Raw genomic sequence first — 27,482 nt, 5'->3', positions numbered from 1 at the left:
TGGGCCAGGTACTCCCTCCAGCCTCTTGCTGCAGGGCTGGGCAGCTTCATCTGCACTACCTGGAAAGGGCTAATCCTGAAGGCAACTCTGTGAGCACATAATGAATCTGAGAAATCCGAGATGATCTGTTATTCCCTATGGAACAGATGACTACTAACAGCCCACATAGTGAAAAATAGTTTTCAAAGGAAAATATTTCTCCATATTCCAGCCTAGAAACATATGTGGACAGCATCTTAAAGAACATCTCCTTTTAGAAAAAGTTAAAATCCAGACTAGACACATGCAGGAACATACCTTCTGGAACTGACTTAAATGCTTTCCTGCAAAAAACAAAAAGTCCTAAAAATTCACCAAACAGTGTGGATTTAGGACCTGGCCATAGAATATGTATTTTAGCACTACAGAAAGCTGTTGTCTAGATATTCCTCTGATTTACCACAGACTTTTGGATCTCAGCCTGGCACAGCCAGAGCAGGTTCTCAGACCAGGATCCCATCTCACTGCACTCTACAGCATAAGGGTAGGTGCTCCTGAGCAGGTAAACTGGGCTTGGCACCAGCAGTGCTGCTCTCCTGGCTTAGATCTGCCCAGGATCCATTTTACAGTGTTTCCTTCTACACCCCAACAATGCTTCTCAATCACCATTCCCTATATGGGAAATGCCATGTTCATCAGCCAGACAAGCCAGCAGCCTGCACCTGTCACCAAGATAAGACACAGATACAGGATGTCTTAAAGATTAGTATCCCCCTTCAAAAAACTCCTAGCTAATAGCAGGTGGGCAATACCCTCAGGCAGTGTTGTACCTGGACCATTAACCATCAAGAGACAGACCTCCCATCTTTGCATTTGTCCCATTTCTTTCTAAGCCTCTTTATGCTCTGAACTGTGGAGGCTAGTGGGCCAACAGGGAAAGAACCCACAATAACTCCCCTGGACAGAAAACCCCTCAAGCCATAACCACCCTTGTTAGGGTAAGGAAAAAAGCTTTTCCCAGCATTCCTTGCTGTGATGCGCAGACTCAATGCATCCCATTGGCCCTTCCCACGCCCTCTACCCCTGTGCCCTCATCCCATTGCCCCTGGTGTTCTGCCCTGCCCCTCACAATCCCCACATAAACCCCTGCTTTCCCTGCCAGAGTGGCTGCTCATCCCTGGATCCCTTTGAGGAAGAAGCTCAATAAAGGCCCTCCTTGGAACCCCACACAAAGACCTTGTCTTTCCTTCTGCGTTGCCTGGATCACGGCAGAACTGAAATCACCCGGCATGAGCGCCGATGTGCCTGTGCCCCCGAGGTGTCTTCTTCAAGATGCTTCTTTGGGAAGGTCATGGCAATCTGAACAATGTACTAGCCCTTTGGGATTTCATTCTGTGCTTCAGGACAGACCATTACTGAGCCTGCTGCCCAACACCAAAACCAGGCAGCTTTCAGCTCTGCTATGGCACACAGTGAGAAATTTTACTCTTGCTTTCCCCAGGTAATCTTAAGTTTCTTTGATCCCATAGACCATCTCCCCTCTTCCCACCTCCACATCCAGCTCACATGTCACCTTCCCTGCCTCACTCATCAGCCTTGGAGGGGCCCCTGGGTAGGACATACAGAGTGGGCACAGCACGACTACAGCCAAGTGCTGCTTTGCTCTCTGTCCCTTCCCTGCAAGCTCCTGATCCCTCTTTTGGTTTCTGACCACTTCCTAGCAATGTGTATGTGTTTATAGGAATTCATATACAAGCTGGAAAATGTCTTTCCCTCCTCAAAAAGGCTCAACTGGGACCTCCCCCTGCACTTGCAGTTAGGGACCTCTCCCCCATGTAAAAACATTGCTTTTGGTGACACAACATTCTCTGCTGCTTGATCACTCCGTTTGTCACTCTCACCAGATCCCTCTGCACCCTTCATTTTTATGGCTGTTAACAATTTTCTGTCAACACTGAGCTGTCAGCTCATGATTTGTCTCCTTGTACAAATCCAAAGACCAGCTCACATTTCTGTGGGATCAGCAGACAATCCTCCTTCTGAAAACACAGCATTTATTCCTACCCATTACTCTTCTGCCTGCCAACAGGTTATTCATGCATGAAAAGACCTTGAACCACATTTGTATTTCATTTATTCACAGAGAATTAAGCTAGAAGATGAATACTGCAGAGGTTAAGTGTGGGAAACTTCAGAATTCTTTCTTTGGGTATATGTCAGGTGGTAAATGTTACTCATCAATGAGCTTCTGGACTGAAAACAGTATGTGCACATGTGTGGGGAATCACTGCTTCAACTCAACTTTTCACTGAAAGACTTACATAGATGCCTACTTATCTTCTACTCAGTTCTGACTGAAGTCAGTGCCTTTGATTTCCTTATGGATTTCTCTGCTAAACTGATGTTACAGCATCCATAAGCATCTTAGTATTTCAGAGCCACTAAGAAACTTCTCGCAACAGCCTTGCAGCTTCAGATGCATCCTACCCAGCCCTCACACATCTGGAAAGCAGGGCTGGTCAGCCAGAAGTAGGTGCTCCAGGGAAAAACCTGACCTTTCCAGCCAGCAGCAGAGAGAACATGGCATGTTCCTGCAAGATTTCCCCTTACTTCAGGTGCAATTCTAAAGTCGGTCTCTAGGAAGAGTCCTCATAGTTTCAGTCACTGCAAAAAAGCTGTTTTGAGCGAGCTGCCAGCCCTGCTGCCTCCTCTGTTAAACCCCTGCAGAACAACTCATAGCCTGGTCCCTGCCAGAGCAGCCTCTAGGGCCAGAAAGACAGACAAGAGTAAACAGCCTCAAGCTGCGCCAGGGCACATTTAGATTGGATATAAGAGAAAATTTCTTCATTGCAAAGGTAATTAGGCACTGGAACACAGGCTGCTCAGGGCAGGGATGGAACCTCCATCCCTGGAAGTATTAAGAAATTATATGGATGCGGCACCTCGGGACATGATTTGGTGGTGGCCTTGAGAGTGCTGTGGGAACAGTTGGACTCAATTACTTTAGAGGATTTTTCCAACCTTAATGATTCCATGATTCTATGAAAGGTAACTGTGTGTGACCTGTCACCAGAGCCCCAGCTGAGGCCACACAGGCTCACAGGCACAGCTGACTTTCAAGTGCTTCCTTCTGGAAACTCTATAAAGTTATCCTAGCATGCCTTTTTCATAACATTTATATATATATATATATATATATATATATATATATCTAAAAATACGTATCAGAGGCAACATAGAAAATCCTGAGTTGGAAGGGGCCTACAAAGAGTCTAACTGTTGGTTTTTGTTTGTATTTTGTTTTAAATTTAACGTTTGCTTTTAGGTAAAAACTACATCTGTTTTCCTAAGCACATCTCCAGCACACAGAATTTAGACACATAATTGCACAGAACAGCCCGCTCAGCCCACAGGCATCACGTCCTGCTGAACAGAACAATCTCCATGGAGTTGTCTCAAAAAGATGTCTTAGTCCCTCGGAGCACATGCAAAATGAATTTTCAAAGGCTCAGAATGGCCTGAACTCTCCTGGGCCTGAACAGGAAAGAAAAAACACATATTCCTACCAGAAATATAATCCTTCCATGCAATTGCAGGTCTCTGCTCCAAATCCCACCAGAGACAGAGAAACAATGAACACTGTTAGTGCAGGAGCTTCAACCCAGGGCTGTCCTCACCCTTACCCCTTGACTTGCAGCTGCCTCATGAAACAGGGTGACACAACAGTGACACAGGGAAGCCATCATAGGCAGCAGCTGTCTGCTGGGAGTGCTCAGGAATGCAGGAAGCTGGACTCCAGCTCTCACAGATTAAAAACACTGAAGCCACTTGATATAAACTGCTACCTGAGAGGAATTCGCAGGGCTAACTGAAGTTTCCTGAAAGCAATATAAAAAATATTGAATGGACTTTGCCTAGTAAGGCTTTAGCCAGATAAAGTGTTATCCTGCAGCCAGCATTAAACTAAGTCTGGAGGAATGCATGAGCTCTTGTTCATTCGCACAGATGCCAGGGCAAGCGCTGGGCTGCAGAGCTCAGAAAGTGTGGGCAAGGGAAGCCAGTTCTGGCGAGAAAAAGGCAGTGTCCTTCACCAAGTACCAGCACCCTCCAGAAAGAGCCTGGGGTTAGGCAGTGATTTACAAAATCCATTAAAACAACCGAGACAGGTTCTTTTCCACACATTTTCTCATATGGCTTCTGGCTTCTAGCACCAGAATATGCTCCAGGAAATGTGGCATGCACAGATCAGAGGAATTACAGCCCCAGATCTGTATCCAACTTAAAATCCCTCACACAACTTGCACAATTGTGACAGAAAGGGCCCCCACCTGTCCCAAATGCAGCCCAGCTGCCACTGGCACTGCTGATCCATGCTCTGGTCTAATCTTGAACACCAGCCTGCCACCAGATAAATTTTCCCAAACCCAAGTCTCTGTATTTAAAGAAATGGTTTGATTTTCAGCAGAGCTCAGCATTGCTACCTGCCTAAAGTCAGTGCAGACCCCTCTCTCAGCTTCCTGTGCCTCTCCCTACCTTCATCCTCTGTGTTTTGTTTTCTCTTTTTCCTGGATTTTGTGATCTTCTTGTTTTTCAGATCCACAAGCTCCTTGATGTGCTGGGCAACTGAAAATTCAGAAGAGGGTCTTGATTAATAATGTGGTATATACTAAAATACCAAAATACAGAACTGCCCTGAGATATGGCAGCCAGCCTGACTCCAGCAATAAGAAGCTCTGTCAAAGGAAAGGTTCTGCACCACAGCCAGCTCCCAATGAACCTGAATGAGGGGCTCAGAACATCATTCAGCTTCTCCAAATGGCCAAACAGTTGAAAAGTTCATACCTAAATAAACTTGCTGCCTAAATACCAGCAAAAGAACAATCTTCACAATATCTCAGAGTACTCTTCCTTGTTGCCTGCATTCTAGGCAAAGCACAGCTGGAGGGAATGTTTTTGGACAGACGTGACAATGGCTGAAAATCTTTATAAAACTCAAACTTAGTGCTGCACAACAGGCAGTTCAGTGAAGAAATCCCACATTAAGGCTAAAATCATAAAAAAAGAAGGCAAATATTGCCAGTGTAGCACTTGCCCCTTGGTCCAACCTCTGCTGCCATGCTCATGAGCAGGGGCAGAGGGATGCTGAGGCAGAACTCCTGTAGCCAGCCTGGAGACCTGGGGGGGCTTCAAACACAGCAGGTCCCCAGAGATCAAGAGGAAAATAGGTGTCTGGTTTCTGGCCTGAGATTGGACAAAATACAGTGAGTGTGGCTGAAATAGTGGAAATAAGCCAATAAATACCAGAGTTAATACTCTCCAGGCTGGTACTTTGCTTTTTTTCTTTTCTTCACACCCCGCCTCCCCCCCCCCCCCCTCCAATTGGATGCTATAGCAATTTAAAATTGGGGTAATAACGGAATATAAGCTGGGCTGGTCCCCAAACTTCTGAAAGACAGATAAATTTCATCTCTTCACACTAAAAGCCTGTGTTCTTCAGGATCCCCAAACAGCCAAGGTCTGTTCTCAGTGTCTGCAATGGCTCCCTTAAAAACTTAGATGTTAACAATCCTTTTATTTTGCCAGCTTCAAGGATCTTAAAAGTAAATTATGTCATCAGAGAACCCAGACAAGCTCTGCCTTTGGAGGGCTGACATCAGCTCATTTTAAGTGCTGGTGGGTGAGGTAAGCACAGTCTGGGGCTTGCAATTTTTTGCCAGACACGAACTGGTGGCGGCTTCATCCCACCAATGAAAGGTGAACTCAGACAACACACTGTGCTCTCACTAACAGAGCCCACAGCACTAGCTGGGGACTACCTGTACTTTTAAAACCCAGACAACCTTGGCTATGTGGCACAACCCACCAAGATGCTGCTGCATACAGAGGAGGTGCATGAGGCACTTACTCTTTTCATCACTGTCAAGGTGGCGGTAAATGTAACCTTCCAGGTAAGACTGAAATTTGGGTGATGGGGAAAAAAAGGCCAGACTGATGGCCATCAGTTCCCAGCCCCATGCCAGGCTTCGGTAGCACATGTTATCTGTTGTCTGCCGGATCAGCTGTATGTAGAGCTCATCCCGCAAGCCCTGCATGCTCCAGCACTTGGTGACCATGACCAGTGCCACGTGATTGCGGTCCATGCGAGTCTGACGATCTCCCATGTAGCTCTGCACCAGTTTGAACATCTCACATGCCTCTTTTTTGATGGTCCGGTTGCTAGTGATAAGCATTGGCTTTTTAATGGAGCCACCATTCCAGGACAGCATGTTGGAGATGGAGATCCTTCGTCGGAAGATGCCTTGTGTGTGCATGTTCAGGTTTTTGGAAGCCCAATCCGCCATGCTGCTCTGAGAGATGGGCTTCCGTAGGGTGCTGTAAGGGAAATGGCATTCCACACAGCCACCACGCTGGCTGCTGCCCTCCTGCTTGGGATTCAGCTCTATGTTCTCAGGCTGCAAAGAAGAACAGACATGTTAAAAGCAGCTTAGGTGACTCCTTACCTGGCTAGGAAAATTATCCACAGTGAGACATGAAGCTGCCCGCAACTGCACAGTGGTGAATCTGTACAAACATGACTTTGTACATGTAGAATGTAGTGTGTGGCACAGCCACACACTAATGCTGCCCCTAAGGGAAGTGCCGGGACATGGAGCAACAGGGCTGAGCATCCCAGCTGTTGCTGAGTTTACAGGGGATAGACAGGAGTTGAGCCAATTTCCAGAGCAGCAGCACAGCTCTGTGGCACCAAGCACACATCAAGGAAACAAGTATCTCTGCACTCCTCAGTTTCAATGGAGCTCCAGGAGCCCAGGAGAAGGGTGAGACACTGGTCTACAGTAAACCCCAAAATACACATTAGTTCTTAGAAGTTTAGAGCAAGTCAGTGTTTCCTTCTTAGTATAAAGGAACTCCTGAATTCAGGACAGAGGCTTCTGCAGTCCAACCCTTTCCCTCTCACACCCCACATGTCTCTGCATGCGGATGATGGGATTAGCACACATCACATTCCACCCCGCATTGCCAGCCTGGGGCACAATAATCTCTCCTGTTTTTTTACATTGTTCTTTTTATCCCTTGAGTTACTCCTCTATCTACTCACCCTCTGAATTCACTCAACACACTGACTAAAAATCCCCACCTGCAGTTCTCTGCCATCTCAACATCCTCAGTCTCCTTCAAACCACTTTACCTGCCTGGAGTTGGTTTTCCTTCTATCACCCTACCTGCTCCTTCAGCATGTTCCTTCTGAGGAGTCACCTCCTCATACTATCCTGAGGTTCAGGAGGCTCTGGGTTCTCTCTTCTGCCCTCTCTCAGGCTTCTCTCTCACATCTCATTCACAGCCACATCTTCTTAGCCTGTTCCAGAACTTCTGCCCACCCTCCTCCAATACTGAGTTTTCTTATCTCCCAATTTTCCTCTCTATCAAACAAGCCCAGCACAAGACATCACTGCTCACTCAAGCCACTGGATGTTATTTTCAGGTGAGGCAGTGATTTTGCTGCCAAATTTTCTGCAACTTCCTCCGTTCTTTACTTGGACTCTTGAGTATTTTTGTGAATATTTTTTTTAATTGACTCTTTTTGCCTCTACCACAACTTCTGTCTCTTTTAATCTTCTGCTTCTCCATATTACCACATATAAATTATTTTTCTTCACTTTCAAGGACATTCACAGCCTATCCCCAACCCACCATCTCTTGTGCATAATCAAGTTTCAGCTCTCCCTGTCAATGTAACAGGGTGTAACATAGCCAGAAGACTGGAGAGCAGTTTCCTACCAAGTCTAAAGAGGCTATGAAATGAAATTGCTGAACTATTAATAGTAACATGTAAGTCATGTAAACTTGATGTGTCTCTGTGCCTGAAAAGTGGGAAAAGTGGGAACATGATATCAGTTTTCCAAAAGGTTTCAGATGAAAGCAAGGCACTTATTGATCCAAAATGGCAATAAAGAGAGCACATACAGATAAATCTGATAGAGTGGAGAGGTGTCAGCCTGGCTTTCAAAGAAAAGTTACACCTCACAGGTCTGCTGGAGCAATCTGGAATAGTCAAGGACCTTTCCCAAGTTTCTTCATGAAAAACTTTGTACCAGCAAACAGAAGAAAAACTAGAAAAAAGTAAGAAGCCACTTTTCAGCATGGAGGATAATTATCAGCTCTGCCTTATCAAATTGATGTAAAGATCCTGGTTGTTCAAAATGGGAACAAAGAGTGAGCAAAGACAAAAAAGGGAAAAAGCTTCAGGAGATATAAAACTATCTACAAAGAACCTAAATCTGAACTAACACCAGGAAGCAGGACATTCCTTTGAATCCAAGTCAGAAAAAAGATGGCAAAATAATCCTGCAGAAGTGCTGTGTTAGAGAGAAAACTACTCCCCTTGTGCAGGCACACTAATGGGGCTTTAAAATAGCTATTTCCAACAAGATGCTAGAGCCATTGACACCGATTTTCTAGATACTGCTATTCCATGTTCAGGAATTGGGAAGGAGAATAGCATATGAGGAACCATTTGAAAAAGGAGAGAGAGAGAAAGAGCCACATGCTGTCATGTGGCTATGCAAACCTTGATGCCATACGCACCAACTCAAATCATTCCAGTGAAGAAAGTACATATGAGGGAAGACATGACTGAGAGTAACATGATCAGGCAAGCACATTTACCCAAGTAGCAGAGCAGAACTACCCACAGTGCTGAGGCCTTGCTGGACATGAGCCCCATCCCACAATTCTCCTTCCTCTCAAGCCACTGGCCTCAAACAGAGTTTCCACGAGCAAAGATGTGAAGCTTTATTAGCTGTTCGCTATTCTGCAGGAACAGATGTGTCTTGCCTGCAGCACACGCCTGGAATTAAACCCCCCAGAAACAGGCTCTCTATGATGAGTCTAGCAAGTCTAGCAATGAAAAAAAATAAATTTAACATGGCACAGATGGGGAGGTACCTGCGAGGAATGGCGTGTAGCAACTGATGGAGCCAAGGTTGTCTGGCTGGTGACATTCTTTTCTAGAGAATCTATTTTCTCAAAAGTTCTCTTCTGCCTCATTTTGTCCTGTGGAGCAGCCACACTGCTGGGAAAGAATTCCCTAATCTCCAGGTCCTGTCTGTACAGAGACCTATTGCTGGCTGCGACATCATCCCTGGAGCTCTGGCTGACGGATTTTTTCAAGTGGTCAGACTGAAACCTGACCTTGCTGCTCTCTGCTGGAACATCATTCTCCAGGCTCTCAGCATCCAGGCTGGCTTTGCTTCCCCTACAAGCTGCTGACCTACCCACCACAGCACGCATCTCAGCAATCACTTTATCATTCAGAGCTGTGAGCTCACTGCTGCTGCCCACAGAGCCAGGTCTTGCTTGACCTGCTCCTTGCCTCCTTCCTTTCCTTTTCCTCAAGCTTGGAGAAGGGCCAGTTGAATAACCAGAATCCTGATGGCCGGTTGGGTACTCCTGAGTTTGCAGGCTGTTTTGCCGACTGTGGTGGAGTTCCATGTTCTTGAGAACATTGGCTTCCAAGATCCTCCAAGACTCCTTGAAGCTGTCCTTAGAAGCAAGCTGACCAGCCAGTTTAGTGGAGGTATCTGTTGTTGCAACAGAAGAGTGGGAGAGTTTGGCAGATTGGTCAACATTGACCATATGTTTTATGTATTCTCTGCCAGCTGGGCTGTATTCAGTGGAAGAGGGATTTCTTGCATGCTTCTTTGCAGCTTGCTGTTGTTGAATACTGGGATGCTGCAATAATTTGGTTGGTTGCAGCTGCTTTTTTAAGCTATTGCTTGGTGACCTTGGTGGAGACATCCCACTCACACAAATGCTTTCAGTGTCCATATCTACTGGTGGCTCGTCATAAATTGGCAACTCTAAAGATGGCTCATCATATATAGGTGCAGGAGAGGCATATGTGGGGGATGCAGGCTGGGGGGTTCCTGTCCGGCTTCTTGGAGGTGTTTGAGAAGTAGGACCATTCATCATCACCAGGCAAAACCCACCACTCTCCGTCTTTTTGATCTGCATAGACTGCTTTGTTTCTCCAGTAGGCATTTGCTTTGTGGCTCCAGGGCTCTGGGATGTGGATTGAGGCTGAGCATATATAGCTGGTTTGGGAAGAGATTTTGGGCTGTTGGGCTTTGGAGCACCCTGCAGCTGAAGAGAACTGTTTGAAAAGTTCTGCATCTGCCTCAAACTGTTCACTTTGACCAACAAGGCTGCTTTCGTGCCTGGCAGAGGCTGCCAGTGGGTAGGAGTCTCCCTAAAAGAAGAAAGATACAAATACACACAATTATTTAAGAATTATATTTACTGAAGTACCTTCTACGTCTACCAAAATACCAAATACTTAGTCTCAAAGTGCCTGAATAGTCCCCTGAAGTACCTGCCTTCAGATTATCCAACTATGATGATAGTCCTTCCAGACCATGCTATTTTTTTATATAAGTTTCCAGATATGCGTTTATTTTGTAGAAAAACCTACGAGGTCTATGGGAGATATATGGGGGTGGCCATTCTCCACTCACAGCTTACATTCCCATGCAACCTGCCACGTCTCCACCCAATCTTGTCCAGATGCACTAGGATCTGGTACCCTTGACCACACCAACCGGCCCTGCTCAGCTCCCATGGCTGTGAAACCCTCCTCTGCTGGGAGTATCACCTCTGATCCGTGGCGGCACTCGGGATCCACCACAACCCAACATGCCCACTGCAACACCCCAGTTCCCAGCATATATTCTACAGTGTAGCAACAACAACCTGCTGTCAGGCTGTGACCACAGCCAGTCTGTGTTTGTGAGCTCCGAGGAAAAGGGAACAGAAAGGATATTAAACCAGCTCAGCTTCCAGGTTTTCCAAGGCATCACAGTCCCCAGGAAGGTCCCCTTGAATCTGACCCTACCTCCATGTGAATTGTGCCCAACGTCCATGTATCTGCTACCAGCCATCACTGGGTAAGACCTGAGGGTGTACTGCATGTGTTCCATCTGAGACAGGAGATGCTCCCCTAACACCTTCATAGATCTTCTGCTGTTTGTACCTTGACCTTGCTCCCCACTCCACATTGCTGACCTGTCCTCTATGGCCTCTGTGTTGGCAGACACATCCACTTCTGCTGCATGTCCAGAGGTGCCCCCCACCATGTCTGGCTCTCTTGTGCCTTCCCTACCAAATCCCAAGGTATGTGGACACCAGCCCTCTTGCTCCACTCCTGCTCTCCAGAGCCCTGTCACCTGGCAAGGTGCCAGCCACCTCCTTCAGCACAGCTTCCCTGGGGTATTCTGCCTGTCCTTCCCCCATGGTTATCCTGCCAGTGCATTTGCACACCCCTGCTCTCCCTACACCTGCCCCCCATCACTGTGGGTGTCCTATTTCACCTGGTGCACTCTGGTCACCTTCCCTACATCCTCTGTCCAACACCTAATGTCTCACATCTGTTCCCAATCACTGTCCTCCTAAAGGGGTGGTGTTTTCCTTCCCCATCCACTGCTTACCATATTTTTGGCAGAACATGCTCTCTGTTGGCAATGTGTTGTGAATCCCATCTTGACACAATGGCATCATGAGTGGCGCAGACGAGGCTGGCACTGCCCTGTCATGGGCACAGTGCCTGACCCCTGGCCAGGGTTCAAAGGCCTCATGACACTGATCACACTTGCTGCACCTCCGTCTTTGCAGGGCTGGCTCCTTTCCCACAACAGAGTCCGTGCAGCTCTCTTGTGCAACTACCCAGGTGTGGCCAGAGAAGGTTGAGAAAGGGCTGTCTTCCTCTGCTTTGAACCCTGGGGCCCCCTCTTGCTCTGGGGCTTCTTATATACCTCCCACAGAGGCACCGAGGATTTTATTTTAAGGGAGCTCCTGACACTACTTCAAGATGGTGATGCAACTGCCATGAGGAAGGCCTGTCTCCCAGCCTCCACCTTCATTCTCTTCACAGCACTGCAGCCCAGTGCTGACCTCAGCCCTACGCCAAAAGCAGCTTGGAAAACACTGACAAATTTGAGATTTTCTCTCCATCTGCCCAAGCCACCATCCAGCATAGCCCCTGCTCTCCCATTCCTGTTTAGCCCTCAGTAGCTTGTCCTCCACATGCTTCTTCCTGGGGCATGATGCCTAATGCAGGGGTTGAGCGCCAGCGGTGCCAAGTGAGGACACACACATGGAACCACTAGCAGTAACAGCAGCATGAGAGTGGCATTCATGAGGACACCCAGCTCCACAATCCACCAGGTATTCCTTCTGGGGACACGGCCTGCTCCTTGCATCAAGGCATCTCCCCTGTGCTCCAGTCTCAATCCCAAGCCTTGCTGAAGACCAGAATCCTTCTCAAAGAGTGTGTGCACTAATAGGAAGAACCAGAACAGCAACACTTTCTAGGCTTTTAAATGAGGATTTCTGACAACTCCATGGCTGTATCAGTGAGAGACACTTTGCCAGTCTCTCATTTCATGGCACAGAAGAGAGACTGGCAAAGGATGGAACAATCCACAGGCCCCTGACACAGCAGTCAGGCCACAAGTGTGTGACTGGGACATATTTTAGCTCAACCCTACAGCAACCGTCATTGCATCTGGACCAGCATTATCCAGTTGTTGGGTTGCAGGGGGATAGCCCAAAGCTGCAGATGTGTCCCACTGCCTTACAAGACCTCCAGTTATGGCAGGCCTGGAAAATAACCCTGTGCTCTGTGGAAAGGTGCTGGACGCCCACATAGCACAAGCCACCTCCTGAAGTTTTTCCTCTCCCTGACGTGCAGCACTGCAAGCCCAGCTAGCTGTGCACAGCTGAACCATCCACTCAGCCAAGGCTTGGCAGACCCATCTCAGCCAGACACAGCATGGCCAGACTTGCGCCCCCTGTCCAGGCTAATCACACACTGCTACTGTCTGGCACCAGAAAATCACATGACCAGGAACTCAGCCTAAAGCTCTGCCACCTCCTTGCTCAGCTCTGAGACACAGGAAGGACCCCCTCCCTGTCCATACAGCAGGCACTGGCACCACCTCCTGCCCCATCTGTCCCAATTCACACCCACAGAGCAGCACTGGGAACATCCCTGTTGGTCACTGCTCAGGTGTGGGCCTGGGCATCTGCAGAACACCACCAACAAGCCCATGAGAGAAGGGTTCCTGCTCCAGCATGGCATTATAACTTTTAGGGCCCTGTGGGACCTCAACTAGCAAAAACCTCTGCCTCTCCATCTGTGATAAAGAGCACAGCCCAGATTTTAGTCCTCAGATGAGTGATGAGGGATTTGATCTGAAAAAGAAAAGAGGATAGTGTGCTCATAGCCTCCTGCAGAGGCAAACTACCTACCTGTGAGCCCAAGTAAGCCGGAGAGCAAAAGGCACTCCAAAGCACAACAGCTCCTCACTGCCCAGAGTTCCTTCATCAGGGACATCCCTCACCTTGGGCCTGCCCAGGACAGAAGATACGCTGGGCCTTTAGCACAGACTTGGCCACATGGGTGGGACACGATGGAGAGCGGCAGGAGCTCTGCACTGGTATAGGACTCTCTCTGCACCTACCCTCAGCCCAGATGGCAGGACAGTAAGACAAATTAGACAGACAGCCAAAGCAAGGCAATGAAGAAGTGGCTCTGCCTCCCTGCAGCAGGATTTTGGCACTTGTAGTCTGTGCCCCAACATGCACTCCACGCTCCCTCCTTCAGGCCTAGGTCAAGGCACACACTGGGAGCCAGCCTGCTCCGGACCACCGCACCTCCCTGGAGCTGGCAGAGCCCACCCACTGACACTGCTTCTTTTTGAGGAAAAGCAGAAACATGTGGGATTGCCACAGCTAGGCTACCATGGACACTGGTAAGAGGCAAAGCACCTAGATGCCCTGCAGAGGTCAGGGGAAACTGGGAAGCTGTGCTACTCCCATGTCATCGAGTGCCACCATGCTCCCCCACCCAGGAATGTGATGGTGAAGGGAAACTTCTAAATGTGTACAGTACCCCACCTTGCCCATTTCTCATCATGGACACATCATGCCATTTCCAGCCTCCCTGGCTGCCAGAGATGAGAGGAAAGAAGCACCATCACAGAAAAGACAAAGTTGTCTTGAAAAGGCCATTTCCACAGCCATGAATGATTTCTTTGGACCATGTCTGGATACAGCTTCCTTCAACTCCATCCCCAGGCTGCTGGGAAAACCAAGCAGAAGAGAACAGGGACTTCCTGACTTCACAGCATGAAGATTCAGTCTTGTCCTAGTGAAAGCCATGACAAAAAGCAAAGCCATGGTGGAGAAGTGTCCCAATGCAGCCTCTCAGCTGAGCTCTTCAGCCAATAGCAGCAGAGACTCTGATGAATACCCTGGGACTGTTCCTGTGAGGAATGCTTTCAAGTAGCTCCAATATAAAGGCCTCAACTTGGCACTGATTTTCCTAGCCTGCACCTAGCTCCAACAGCATATCTAGTAGCACTTCCCAGGCTCCAGATCTTCAATGTTTGTTTTTCCCTTCCCAGAAGCCTGGAGAAAAGACCTTGCACCTTAGCTCTGCCCTTTCTAGTTGTTTTCCTGGTGCTGTGACAAAGATGAGTGAACAGAGATGTTTGTATTCCAGCAGCACTGCTTTTCTGCCCCTAATTCCCCCACTGGAGCCAGGGATACAACCTGCCCAAACCAAAAACGGTACAGAGTTGTGCAAAGAACATTGTGTTTGTATATCCTACCCCAAGGCCAACTGCACAAGCAGGAAACAAACCTGTATTAGGGATTCTGATGGTCTTTCTTGCTTATGAAAACTTAACAGTTGCATTACTTACACTGTGCCTTGAGATTCATGAGCCCATGATGAAACAAACCAGAGTTGGAAGAGGCAGAGGTATTCTTACAGCCACCTAATCACACATTCCCACTACTCTTCCAGCACATATTCCTGGCACTGTAACACCAAGCCCTTGCTCCTTCCCAGTCGAGGATGCTGAGCTGTGGGAAAGGTGGGTGAGGAGGGGATAGGCAGCACAATCTACTGCCCATGCAGAAAGGAACCTCACCTTCCTCTTCTGCGGGACAGAATGTTCCTAGAGAAGGTGGCTTTCTTACAGAGGATTTTAAGATAGCCTGTTATCGCAAAGAGAACCTCAGAAACAGCACTCCGAAACTCCCAGTGCTGACCTTATGAGAAATAGGAGAAGAGGAGTAAAAGTGCTGGTTCTGCATGGATAGCAGGGCTGGGAACAGCAGAGCCTGCTCACAGTCCTGACCTGCAGTGTGCTGAAATGCTGCAGACCAGCACACAGCCTCCCAGAAAGACTGCCTTCTTCAGGCCTTGGCACTCCACCAAGCCCTTTTTCACCCATTACCTTGGAGCCCCAGCAAAGCTCAGGATGGCTGCAGTGACTCAGAATACACTTCCAAAATGCTGCATTCAACCCCAGGCTGGTCTCACAGTCCCCAAGGGAGCATATCCATCCTTTGCAGAGCTTTCCAGAGTGTGAAAGGATAATTTGGCCACCATTTCCCCTGAAGAGAGTCCATTTTGCTTCCTAACGGGATTGTAAGAGCTCAGGATGAGTCTGGGGCTGTGAGGCAAGTGCTGTTTGCTGTCCTTGTCCAGCAAGGGAGAAACGGAGCCAGCACTGGGCTGGGCAGCCCCAGAGAGCACAGAAAGGCATGAGTGGCAGAAAGACAACATGGGAGCAAGAGCATGGGCAGAGGAGCTTCCCTGGAAGGCTCCAGAGATGGTCAATGGCACCAGTGTCTTACCCTGCTGCAAGAGGCTGCCATTTCCCTAGGAGGTCTACCCTCCTGTGCTGCCTGGGGAGGCCAAAGGCTGATGTCTAGAAAAGGCTACTCCAAGCCACTGCAAGAGCTGGAAGAGCAACAGCAAGCTGTGGGGCACTGAGGGAGGGGCTGGCATGGGCATAGAGACAGAGGGAACAGGTTTGGAGAGCTTCTTTCTTCTCGAGGCTGCTGAGGGTTTCACAGCACTGAGATGTGGCAGGGGGCACAACAAATTCAGTGGTGCTGATATAAGGCACAAGAGAGGAAAGGTGGTAAAAACCAGTTTACTAAAAGAAAAAAACCTCGACCACAAAGTATAACTAAAACCAGAATGAAATCCCTTCCCCCAGATCTTTGTTGGATGGGCTTGCAGGAGACTCCTCTTGGGGACTACACTGGTCTCTGCTGGCCTCTCCATCTATCACAGAACGACAAACATGAAGGAAAGAAAACCACTATTTTTTGCACTGGCATTAAGAGACAAAAGTGAAACTGTCTTGGGCGCAAGTAGCTATAAAGATGTCAAATACTACCAACAGTACTCAATGTGTTAACCCTCTGTTTACGCAGCTGCATTTCTCCTGAGCAGAGGAGGACATGCTTGAGGTTGTCTTTGAAGAACAACACAGACAACAGAACTGAAAAGTTTAGTGTGCTCATGCTGTTAGTATACCAGACATCCCAGGAATGGCATTAGATCCCACCTGAGAACATTTGCTTCTGGCTCACCTTTTTGCTCCCCATTTTACAAGCTAGCAAAAGGCAAGAAATCTCTTCTTGGGTGTCAGGCTCAGCTAGGGAAATCAAACTCTGCATTATAACCAGTTACACAATCCTTGCTCACACAGTAGAGAAAACACATGATAGGTGTGCAAGGAAACAGTGCCCAATCTTCTGCTTCCAAGAAAGCACATTTCGCAGACGTCAGCTTACTGGTATGAGCCTTGTAATCTGAAAGAGCCTTGCATATCCAAGTAGCCTGTTAGCTCCCATGCAAGCTGCTACTCATGCCTTTCTCAGCACTTGCCCTTCAATTCATTGCAGGCTCAAGGTGCCCCAAGATTGCTGCATAAACCTGATCTAGGGATGGAACAATGGAGACCTCCTTCCCACTTCCCCTCCTTGCAGGAGAATCAACAGTGATGGTGATGATGCCCTGGAAGATAAGGAAAGGTACAGCAAACTCCTGCCCACATTGCATCGCCCCCCTTTCTTCTATAGGAGGGGACCCTGTAGAAGGGTTTTTCCTACTGAGAGGGCTGAGGGATGGGTCAAAACTGGCATCACTTTTCCCTTGAGGCACAGCAACTTCCAGTACAAAGGCAGAGGAGGCCATGTTCCCTCCTGAGAGACTGAGTCAATGTCCTGTTTGCAGACAAGGCCAGAGCTTAGTGCTGCTGTTACTCTACACCATGCACATCATGGTATAGAATAACATTTTCCCTCCTGAACCACACCACAGTTTCAGCAGGGAAAGCCAGGCACACCAGCTGAAGCGTGGCATTTTGCCTCTCTCTCCAGAGGAGGGACTGTCAGCATCAACCCCTGCAGGACCCCGTCCCTTTGCTCCCCTGCCGGTTCCCCTCCTGTTTTCTCAGTACACAACTATGGAACAGGGCGTTGAAAGGGACAGCGGTGAAAATGCAAATTGATCGCAGTTCTGAACCAACAGCACTGGCGAGGAGGAGGCTGCTGGACGGGAACAGTCCAGCAGTGGGAGTGACCCCAACCCCGCTGAGCCCATCAAGCCAAGCAGAAAGGAGCCCTGCCAAACTGAGCCTAAATGAGTGCGTTTGAGCAGTATGACAAAAAAGCAGCAGTGACCTGCAGGGCTGACCTCTAGTGAGGTGGGGTGGCTGAAATGGTGGCACAGTTACCTGTGCGTAACTGTGGGGCAGCTGCAGGACCCTACTCAGACGATCCAGCTTTCAGGGGATATGTTACTGGTTTTTGTGGATTCTGGCTGGGAGTAGCAAACATTAGTCACAGAAGTTCTCCAACATCTTGCCTTTGTTCCCAGTGGCCACACAGGCAGCACATGAATGGCCACCACATTGCCTTTTTCCAGAAAAACCATGCAGATGCAGCTTACAAGGAGCATCTGCCATCTTGGTTTTGTTCCCAATAGTGAAAAACTTTTTGTGGGCAAAACACCTCCTCTTTTTGTATACTTATTGCTATTAACATTGCTGTTGTTATTGTGTGTGTCTTATTCCACTGCTTTATGCTTTCAGTAAATTGTTAATTCAACCCGTAATCTCTGCTTTTGTCTCTCTCTTACTGGAAACAGTGAGGGGAAGTGGAGTGGCTTATTTGGAGTTTAATTCCAGCTGGTGTTTAAACTGGCACAGTCATGAATACTTTGGACTCTGTGAAGCTCACAGTATCTTGTGAGCTTCACAGGGCCCTATCAGGGCTCTTACACTCATTTATCTGGAAACATGTAATGTAGTTTTGATGGTGCCCATCCTGGCTGCCCTGGAGTGCCAGACTGTGAATGGACAAAGAAGGAAAAGTCACCTGCCTCATGTCAAATCCCATGTGCCTGTAGCTCAACTGTATGACCCCCTCCTAAGTCACTGGGGTTGACCTGAGAGAACTGGGAACTACTTAGGTACAGCTTGAGACATTTACTAGATTTCTCCTGGCAGGGCAGGGACCATTCTCTGGATGGATATGAAGCTCGGGGTTGCTGCTTCTGCAGGGCAGGAAGCACAGGGAGCATTATAATCACCAGTAAAGTGTTGGGTTCCTTCTGGTGCACTTTATGTGCATCACCAGTGTTTTGCAGCCATTAAGATCTGCACTGAATACAGGGAGCAGCAGACATGTGATAAGTAACCTCCCTTCAGGTGCATATACTTTCCCAAACTGCCATCCTATGTGGCTTTCATTAACTTGGCATTTTTTTCCTATCCTTGCCTGCACCAGGCACACAGAGAGGCAGCCTTGATCCAAAAACCAAGGTGTTAGCACTTGCTGCACTGCCCAGAACCAGAACAAGGCATCCCAGCATATATGGCAGGACAGTCAGGCTTACCCAAGCGCTGCTCTAGCTCTCAGGTCAGTTCTCAGCATGACCCAACTTTGCTTGCTGCACGGCCTCCCCAGCTGCCAGTACCACATCCTCCAGGGCAGGATGATGCCCAGACAGAGTAGAAGGGAAGCAGAGCAGCTCCACACAGTATCCCAGGCAGAGGGGCCAACCCAACAGAGATTGGGGAAGGGATACTTTTGTGCAACTGAAGCTGAAATAATGGTTTCAGTACAATAAAAAAAACCCTGATTGTTGTCAGACTAGTTTTAGTGTAAAAAAAAAAATCTCTTAGTCAAACTTAAAAATAGCATCTTGTTATTGATCTTTTATTTCAGGCTTGATGAGACCATACAACTGTGCCCAGGAGCTCTGTCCCTGCAGCCCCACCTCCTGCCCTGGCTGAAGTTGCAAGACATCAGCAACTGAGCAAGGAGGAAAGGAAGGAGCCAGACCAGATGCGCTCACCCGCACCCCACAGCAGCCTGACCCCCTGCACAGGAGCTATGCCATCCCAACAAACCCTGTTGCAAGTTTTTGAGAGCGTTTTCATCACTACATGACACTCCTGCCTGTCCCCTCTCCATTTGTTATAGCACCCAGAGCAAAGATTACCTTTTGACATGTATTTTTACGGTGACTCACACAAAGATGGCCTGGCCCAAGCTGGGGACATTCAGGTAGTGGTGGCAGCAGACAGCTGTACCCCAAGAAGAGGAGGGCACATGGTAGTGACTGGGGGCCTGGCAGTACTTTGCCCCACTGTTGCACCCTCCTGGGGCATCACAGCACCCTCCTGGGAAGCACAGTTCCCAACCTGCCTAACAGGGCCAGTCTGGCAGCTAAATTCACCCCATAGATATAAACAGAGAAGGTTGAAGCTCTCCCCATACCTGGTAGGATCTTTCCTCTTCTCTGCCACACTGTTCCTCTTGCCCTTCTCCATCTCCTGCAAGACAGCCATTTGGATGGGGGTGCTTCTGCCACCGCTGCCAGTGCTGCCTCGGTGTTCCAGGCCACAGCAGTCAGGCTGGGAGCTGCCCTTCATGGCCTGGAGCTGTGCCAAGGGCACAATGTCACAGCCCTGAGGCCGGTGCCACACTGTCTGCCGCGTGATGGCATTGTAGTAGTAGAAGCGGTTGTTGTTCTGGTCGAAGAGCTCCCACCACTGCTTCTGGTCTGACTGGCGCACCTTCAGGTTGGGAGGGGGCTCCCAGCTGCACTCCCCGGTGGTCAAGTTCACGTACATCCGCTCCTGGGAGCGGGGCTCGATGATCTCCACCCAGTCCGAGCTGCAGGGACACGAGAGCCACATTAGTCTGGACCAGAGGCCCAAAGCAAACAGGTTGTCTGAAGAGTCCTACAAACCTGCTGCCACTGGGTCAGGCAGCCTGCTTGCAGATCAAAGCATTGCTTGGGGCTATTCAGCAATCTAATGATTTTTAGGAGAGGCCAGGACAAGGGTTTGAGATGGGGCTGCTACAAAAGAGCAGTCCTTTGGCACAGGGAAGGGGAGGTCAGTCCCATCAGCCTGGCCCACTCACTTCCCACTCACTAGCCCAGGACTAACCCACAGGGCTGGTGAGCACAGTCTGTTGATGCTGGGATGACTCACATCAAGGGCTGGCCCAGTCACAGGAGTGCCAGTGCCTGGGAGATGCAGTGTGCAAGATGCAAGAGGGTAGGGGACTTGACTTTCAGGAGCAGGGAGTATCTGCAGAACAGAATCTGCTCCTTTTGAGAGCTGCACATTCCACCTGGGGAGACCAAAGCCCTGGCTCCCAACAATGTGGGCAACCTGCTCCATGCAAGTGCCTGCCTGCAGGCTCCACATGCTGTGGGGCTTGGAAGGGACCTCTGGATCCCATGGACCCTGCTCAAAGCCCACACTTATATGTCCAAAAGATACATGTGGGGAATGACTGGTGGATGAGACCATCTCCATTGCAGGCTCTTCCCCCTACCCTTTGGCTGATGGGACAGAGCCTTCAGCAGGGTGTAAGGTGACCCAAAGGACAGGCCCTGCTGCTGATGCATAACCCTTTGCAGTCCTAAAGAACCCCTTGAGCCCCAGGGTCCTTTATCAGGACCCATACTGGCCCAGTCAGTGAGAGCAAAGGAGGTAGTGCTGAATGACTGCTTTTCAGGCAGATCAGCACAGTGATTTTCACGCAGAGGTGTTGGGCTGCACAGCTGTCATACATGGCGTATCAACCATATCACTGACACACCAACCCTAAAGAGCTGGCCTGAGGAGTTCAGCAAAGCCAATGCCTCCCCAATGCAGTAGCCCAAACTATTTTGGATAGCCCAGGTAAATGGAGGAAGGGAGTGCAAACCCAGCAAGGTTTCCCTCCACAAAGGAGAGATGCTACCTAAAGTGATCCTGAACCAAAGTTGTATGCTCAGCATGCTGAAAAACAACATGAGCCCCTCCTACTCCCATATCCCAAAGCCTGGCCTCCATCCCAATGCTGGTGGAGGCTGCAGGAAGGAGGGCCTTAACTGAAGCTACTTTTGCCATTAATAAAAGCCATATGAAGAGGACAGGTCCAAGGCCCCTCTTGAAACCTGTTTCTGCCAGGGGTTCACTCTGACACAACCACCAGCTGCCCTCCAGCAAGGGTATGACAGCAGAAGCCATTCCCACAGCAGAAGCCGGAGAAGGGAGATCCCACTGCCTCCCTCTCACACCCTCAGCTGCCAGCCTGCAGATCGTCAGAAAGGTCAGGAGTGATGGTGGCAGCACTGCAGTGCCTGAAATGGCAGCCCAGGTTCCTGTGCCCAGCCCTGGCTTTCTGAGGAAGGTCAGCATGTCTCCTATCACCAGGCAAGTCTGGGTGAGGGTTTAGTTGCCCACTGCACCTCCCTGCTAGGAAAACTGTGGGTTTGATTGACAACAATCAATGCTGAGCAGTCTGGCATGCACCCAATAAAAAGCAGGCCAGTCCTCAAAATTGAGGAAAAGCAAGGAGTACATTCCTGGAGCAGGACCAGCCCCAGGCTGCCACACAAGCCTCAAACATAACATCAAAAATTCTGGAAAGATGTGATAAACGCAGGATTGCAGAGATAAGGCTGTAACTTAAACACACAAAAACCAAAATTAATTCATATTCCACTTTACAAGGTTAAAGAAGTTTCCTGGGGATGGTTTAAATAATTCTTTTCTCTGTCCTCTCAGCTCCAAGTGCTGAGGGACGCAGCAAACACAGAGTGGGTGCCCACGCTCACAAGCACTGCGGTGCCTGCTCCCACCAGCAGGATCATGGCAATGGTTTCGTTTCATCTCAGCTCCTGTAACTCAGTGTCCCCAAAACAAGACTTGCCTGCAGGCCCCATCTGCAGTGCCAGACCAAAGCCCTCTACTACCCGAGCACAGGACAACCAGCCTGTTGGCATCGCAATGGCTCCAGGGAACTACCGCAGTCACCAGAGCCTGCAAGGCAGAGGGATTTCAACAAAACCCCTACTCGCTTCCAAAAGCAGCCCACATTCCCAAGGTGCATCCTCCTGTATTGTCAGAAAGTCCAGGAGCTTTCTATGTGTCCTGAGTAATACTTTCCAGACCAAATAGCTGGGAAACAGGACACAGCTCCAGCTGCTCACTCCAGCAGGCAAAGGCCCCCAGCTGTGATGGCTTGTGTCTCAAGCATGCTGATGTTTTGGAGGAGTGGCAAGGCCATTGCAGGGGTCAGCCCCCAAGCAGCAGCGTGCTGTGAACAGGATGATGCACCAGGCATGGAAAAAGCAGAAGAAAGTGTAGGGCTTTTTGTGAATAATCTCATGTAGGCAAACAGATTTGGTCCCATCTGAAGGCTTTGCCTCACAGATAGGCAGCTGTTTTTTTAATGAAGTGTTGTAATGAAAAGTACAGCTAAGAGACAAGCTGCTGTGCTCTGTCCTGCAGCCTCAAGGACACAGGAGATGAACATGTACCAACTTTGCTCCTTCAAAACCAGCTCAAGTTCCTCCTGGCTGCCACTCCTGGTTGGGAAAGCCTTGGAAAAAAATAATAGCAGTAATTTTTAAGAAACAGCGTTTCATCCTGAAAGGGCATCTGCAAGCATCTCCTGACCAGATCTTTCTCACAAAGACTGTAAATGCTTAGTAGGAGGTCTAGGAAGGAATAATTTTTTTTTTGACTAAAGAGAATTGAGCGGGACCAGAAATGGAAAGGACCAGGTGTGGCGGTGTTCACAGGGGTCTCACGAAGAGGGGAGAGACAAGGATCTGTCCATGTTTCAGAAGGCTTGATTTATTATTTTATATATATATAAAAATATTATATTTATTATATATATATATATATAATATTAAAACTATACTAAAAGAGTAGAAGAAAGGATTTCATCAGAAGGCTAGCAAGCAAAGGAAGAAGAATGGAATGATAACAAAAACTCCTGACTCTCAGAGAGTCTGAGCTAGCTAACTGTGATTAGCTATTAATTAGAAACAACTAACATAGACCAATCAAAGATGCACCTGTTGCATTCTACAGCAGCAGATAATAATTGTTTACATTTTGTTCTTAAAGCCTCTCAGCTTCTCAAGAGAAAAATCCTAAAAAAAGGATTTTTCATAAAACATGTCTGTGACAACCAGGTACAGGTGAAGAATCAGTTGAAGGAAGAGCTGAGGAACCCCAAGAAGTTAAACAACCACTCCCTCAGAGAAGAGCTGGTTTTCCTGCCACCATCACCCAAGTGACAACACAGCCCAGACAGTCAAGCACAGTCTGGGACACCACAAGTTCTTCCCAAGGCTGTAAAAAGGTAAGAATAGTAGAGATGTTTTCTTAGCTGGAGCTGTCAGCTCAAGATCAGCTTGATGTGATCTGCAGCCCCACCTGTGGAAGCTGCTCAGCACCAGCTTGAGGAGGCAAACATCCACCAAGGGGAAGAGAGCACCAAGGATAGCCATGAGAATCAACTGCCTCAGGGAACTTCACAGCAGGCTGCCAGCAAACCCTTCTGCATGGCTACAAGGACACCTCTTATGACTTGGTCTCCCATTTCACTTCCATGCTCTGTAATTTTTGGATTTCTGTGCTTCAAGCCAAGATCCCACCTCCTTCCCCCACTTCCCTTCTTTGCGATGAGCCCTGCAGAGAGTTGGGGCAATACTAAGTCCTTCCTGGCCAAACATGGCTCCATACCAAGTGGGATTTTTCAAGACTAATGCCCTCAATGGAGGCCTGCAGCATACTCAAAGCCAGTCCCAAGACAAAGATGCCAGTTGTTGCCATCATCAGAGACCATCTACCTGAGGATGTGCCTATGCCAAAACTAAGAGCCTTGTTAACAGGTCCTCCTTGAGGAGGAGGAATGCAGTTTGGCCATCACAGATGAAGTATAATTCCCAGAGACTGGCCATGGTGTGAAACCAGGCAAAGGCAGGGAAGTGTGTGCAGGGCTACTTGCTGTAGCAATCAACTGGGGTGATAGGGATGGGCATCTGAAATTATAAACCCCACAGAGACGAGTTCAAATCCTCTTTCATTTGCTGTTAATGGCACATAGGACAAACAACCAATGAAAAGGAGCAGATCCAGTCATACAGAGAATGATGCCATGTTCACCATCCTGAGTCCTCTAAAAGGAGGCCCCTGAAGCAGACCATGGCAAGCCAGTTCAGGAATGGGGAGAGGGTACCAGCCCAGAGGCTCCACTGCTGCTGACTTTGCTGCTCCTCTGTGGGTCTAGGCTCCTGGCTGACTGAAAAACAGCACAGGTTGTGTTCAAGAACTCAAATATCACCATAGATTTTTTTTTAAGACAATCGCGCTTGCCCCTTCACCTTCCGCACAACAGGCCTCAGAAAAGTTCACTTAGTACAGACACTGAGAAACCGAGTGCAACCTCCAGATGGCTCCGATTCACTCAGATTTGCATATAAAAGCCAGGACAAGCCTGTAAAACTAACCTCTACCCTCGGCTGCAGAGAGCCTCCAGAAGGTCTCCAGCATCAGCTCCTTATGGTAATCCTCCTTCAGCTGAGTGAGACAATTCAGGCTTTATTCACACACATTCTATAACTTCTTTTGAATACCCATGCCTCCTTCTAACAAAAATTATAGAGGAACAAAAATAAATATAATGTCAGGCTGCTCACAAAACTCTCCTGCTCCTGAAAATAAGCACTATGCAAACAAACCAACCTCTGCTTTGCCAAAGACAGATCACACTGTGAAAATCCAGAACAAATGCTGATTGCTCAAAGCCTGGCAAAGAGCACATAACATACGCTTAGCTCTAGCAAGAGCAGAACAGGGGCAGGCCTCTGAAAGCAGAGCCCAGCCTGGCAACACATTACATAGAGAAGAGAGAATAACACCATAGTTTGCGTGGTTTAGGGGAAAAAGAGAGCCTGGAAAAGGTCTTATCACAAAAAGCATCTCATTACTTTGTTGTTTTTAATTAAAAAAGAAAACAAAACAAAAAACAATGAAAAAAGCCCCAAGCCTTCTGCTAGGTGGTATTTTCAAAGACAAAGATGTCAGATGGGAAACTTGGTGGCTTTGTGGTTGCTTGGACTCTGTCAGTTCTTACCTCCTTCCTGGCTTTCCCAAACTTTCCCCCAGCCCAGGTACCAGCATTGCTGGCTCCATCTTGCTGCTGTTAGCCTCTTGATTCATCCCAAATCCAGAGCAGAACAGACAGCAAAGGGGTAGCTCAGTCCAAGGGAGAAGGTTGGGGCAACACCAAAATTACCAGCAAATTCCCTCAAGATCCTGTCTCAGAGAGAAAGAAGTAAGTAAAAAGGACTTTTGGGACACAGGTGAGATGTTTTGGGGTCTCTGCAAAAGGAGAGAGGAGGGGCATAAGGAAGGACAGACACCATGACAAGCCATGCCCCAATGATAATCAGCTTAAAATAAAGTCCAGACCAGTCTCAAAGGCATAAGGCCCAACGGCCCAAGACCAGTACCTGAACCTTGGGTGGGATGGATGCACAGGCATCTTAGAGCTCTGTATGTCACCAGGGAGGAGGGAGGGCAGCACAGGCACTCCCACACCAAACTTCATGTTTCTCCATCATCCACTCTGTGCCAAGTGTTGTCCACTAGGTTTGGACTGATTTGGGTCCTGAAATCACACCCTGGAGCCACACAGAGAGCACCCCAAGGGGAGGGGAAGACAGAAGGGCTTGAACTGCTGCTCATCCCCACTCCATCCTTCAGTGCCCCCATCTCAGGATGGGCAATTTTGCAACAGAGGGAAGACCAAGGGACAGAAAACATCCCTGTTTTCATGGCCTTGAGACAAAACACAAAGCACTTGCTGGACGGACACTCTGAGCAGGAGGTGGTCATAGTGTCCATAGTGTCTCCATACTGGAGACATAGGCACCAGGGGACTGCCTGGTGACCAGCAGACCAACACTAAAGGAAACTGCACCTGAGGGCAGGAGGAGCAGTAAAATCCACTCCTGTTAAAAAAATCCTGGTGATGCAGACCAGGTACAGGTCTTCACCGGAGAGCTACCTGCTGCTTCCCTGGAGGCCAAGGGTGTCTCACTTCTCTCTGTCCCCAAATTGTCATTGAGGGTGAGCACCTTGGCCAGTGTTATGTCTAGAGACGAGCTGTGGCCACTGCAGCCTCAGCAGAAGGCAAAAGACATGTCAAAAAACATTCAGCATCAAGAAGTTTCCAGGTGCTTCTCTCTACTCTTTGCAATGATCCACAGGCTGGCCAGGGACACATACCTGGCAGGCAGCCTCTCCTGCCTATCTGTCACATCCAGCCCCTGGGTTTCACATGCTGAGGAGCAAAATCATTTGTGGAGCTTGAGCCCCAGGCCACAGCAGAGAAGTGAGCTAGCTTCTTTGGGCTATGGGACCTGCCTTGACACCCTGTCCAGCTCTCAAGCTGCTGTGATAGCATACCTTGGGTCTCTTCTGCCTCATGGCTAGAGTTTTCATTCTGCAGGTCACAGCACAAGCCCAAAACTCCAGTACATAAACAGCCTCCCCAAAGCTCTGATTTCCTCCAGATGAAGCAGCACCTTCTAAGCTCAATGAAAACTTCAGCAGAGTTATTATTCCTTTTAAGGGGCTAAACATTTAAGAACAAGTTGCAGAAGATAAAAAGGACCTGGCAGTCTTCATCTCCTCTCCTTCCAAAATGTACTGTGTGCATCCACAGCTGCATCCAAACCACAGCTGCTGGAAGGAAGGCAGCTGTGCGGGGAAGCAGGTCCCTGCCCAAGGGAAACAAGGCACCCTGGCAGGGAGCTGAGACATGGCACAGCTTGGTGCTGGCCTCCAACCTGCACAGCCTTAGGCTGCATCAATGCCAGGACACATGGTCAGTTCTGCCATTGGACTGGGACCAATATTAGCACCACAGCACCTGACAGTGACTGCATCCCATCTCAACATGCTCATAACTAGATTTTGTCCCCAACAGACAGGATTTAAATGAGAAAACTTCAATTTTATCAATATCCTAGAGAGGAAGTATTTGCTTAGGTAAAGGCATTACAGGACAACCTGCCAGTACAGAAAAAATGATGACCAGTGCTCCCCCATGGCAGCATGTTGGGCTCAGTCCCAAGGAGGCAGCCTGATGACTTCCCATTGCTCCCATGGTGATGCCCCTAGTTTCAGGGAGGATTCATGCAGGCACACCGCAAGCATGGCTCGATGAGCATCGCCATGGTCATCCCACCTGTACAGGATCCCACCAAAGGGGGCAGCAGGACTCATGCAAGGTCATCACCAGATGCACTAGCCACATCCTTC

General features: G+C 48.7%; 1 protein-coding gene across 1 annotated transcript in view; it reads right to left on the bottom strand.

Moving 5' to 3' along the window:
* LOC118694577 (rho GTPase-activating protein 39-like) overlaps window positions 1-27,482 on the bottom strand; it is a 56,830-nt gene that overhangs the window by 10,163 nt on the left and 19,185 nt on the right. The window contains exons 2-5 of the mRNA XM_036395720.2: window positions 19,630-20,028; window positions 8,926-10,228; window positions 5,885-6,431; window positions 4,513-4,602 (exon numbers count right to left, since the gene is read on the bottom strand). Coding sequence (XP_036251613.1) covers window positions 4,513-4,602; window positions 5,885-6,431; window positions 8,926-10,228; window positions 19,630-20,028 — 2,339 coding nt within the window. The remainder of the gene's footprint in view (window positions 1-4,512; window positions 4,603-5,884; window positions 6,432-8,925; window positions 10,229-19,629; window positions 20,029-27,482) is intronic.

The sequence above is a fragment of the Molothrus ater genome, chromosome 17 (assembly GCF_012460135.2).
Source record: "Molothrus ater isolate BHLD 08-10-18 breed brown headed cowbird chromosome 17, BPBGC_Mater_1.1, whole genome shotgun sequence".
Classification (NCBI taxonomy): domain Eukaryota; kingdom Metazoa; phylum Chordata; class Aves; order Passeriformes; family Icteridae; genus Molothrus; species Molothrus ater.
This window is presented reverse-complemented; position numbering and strand designations above follow the sequence as displayed.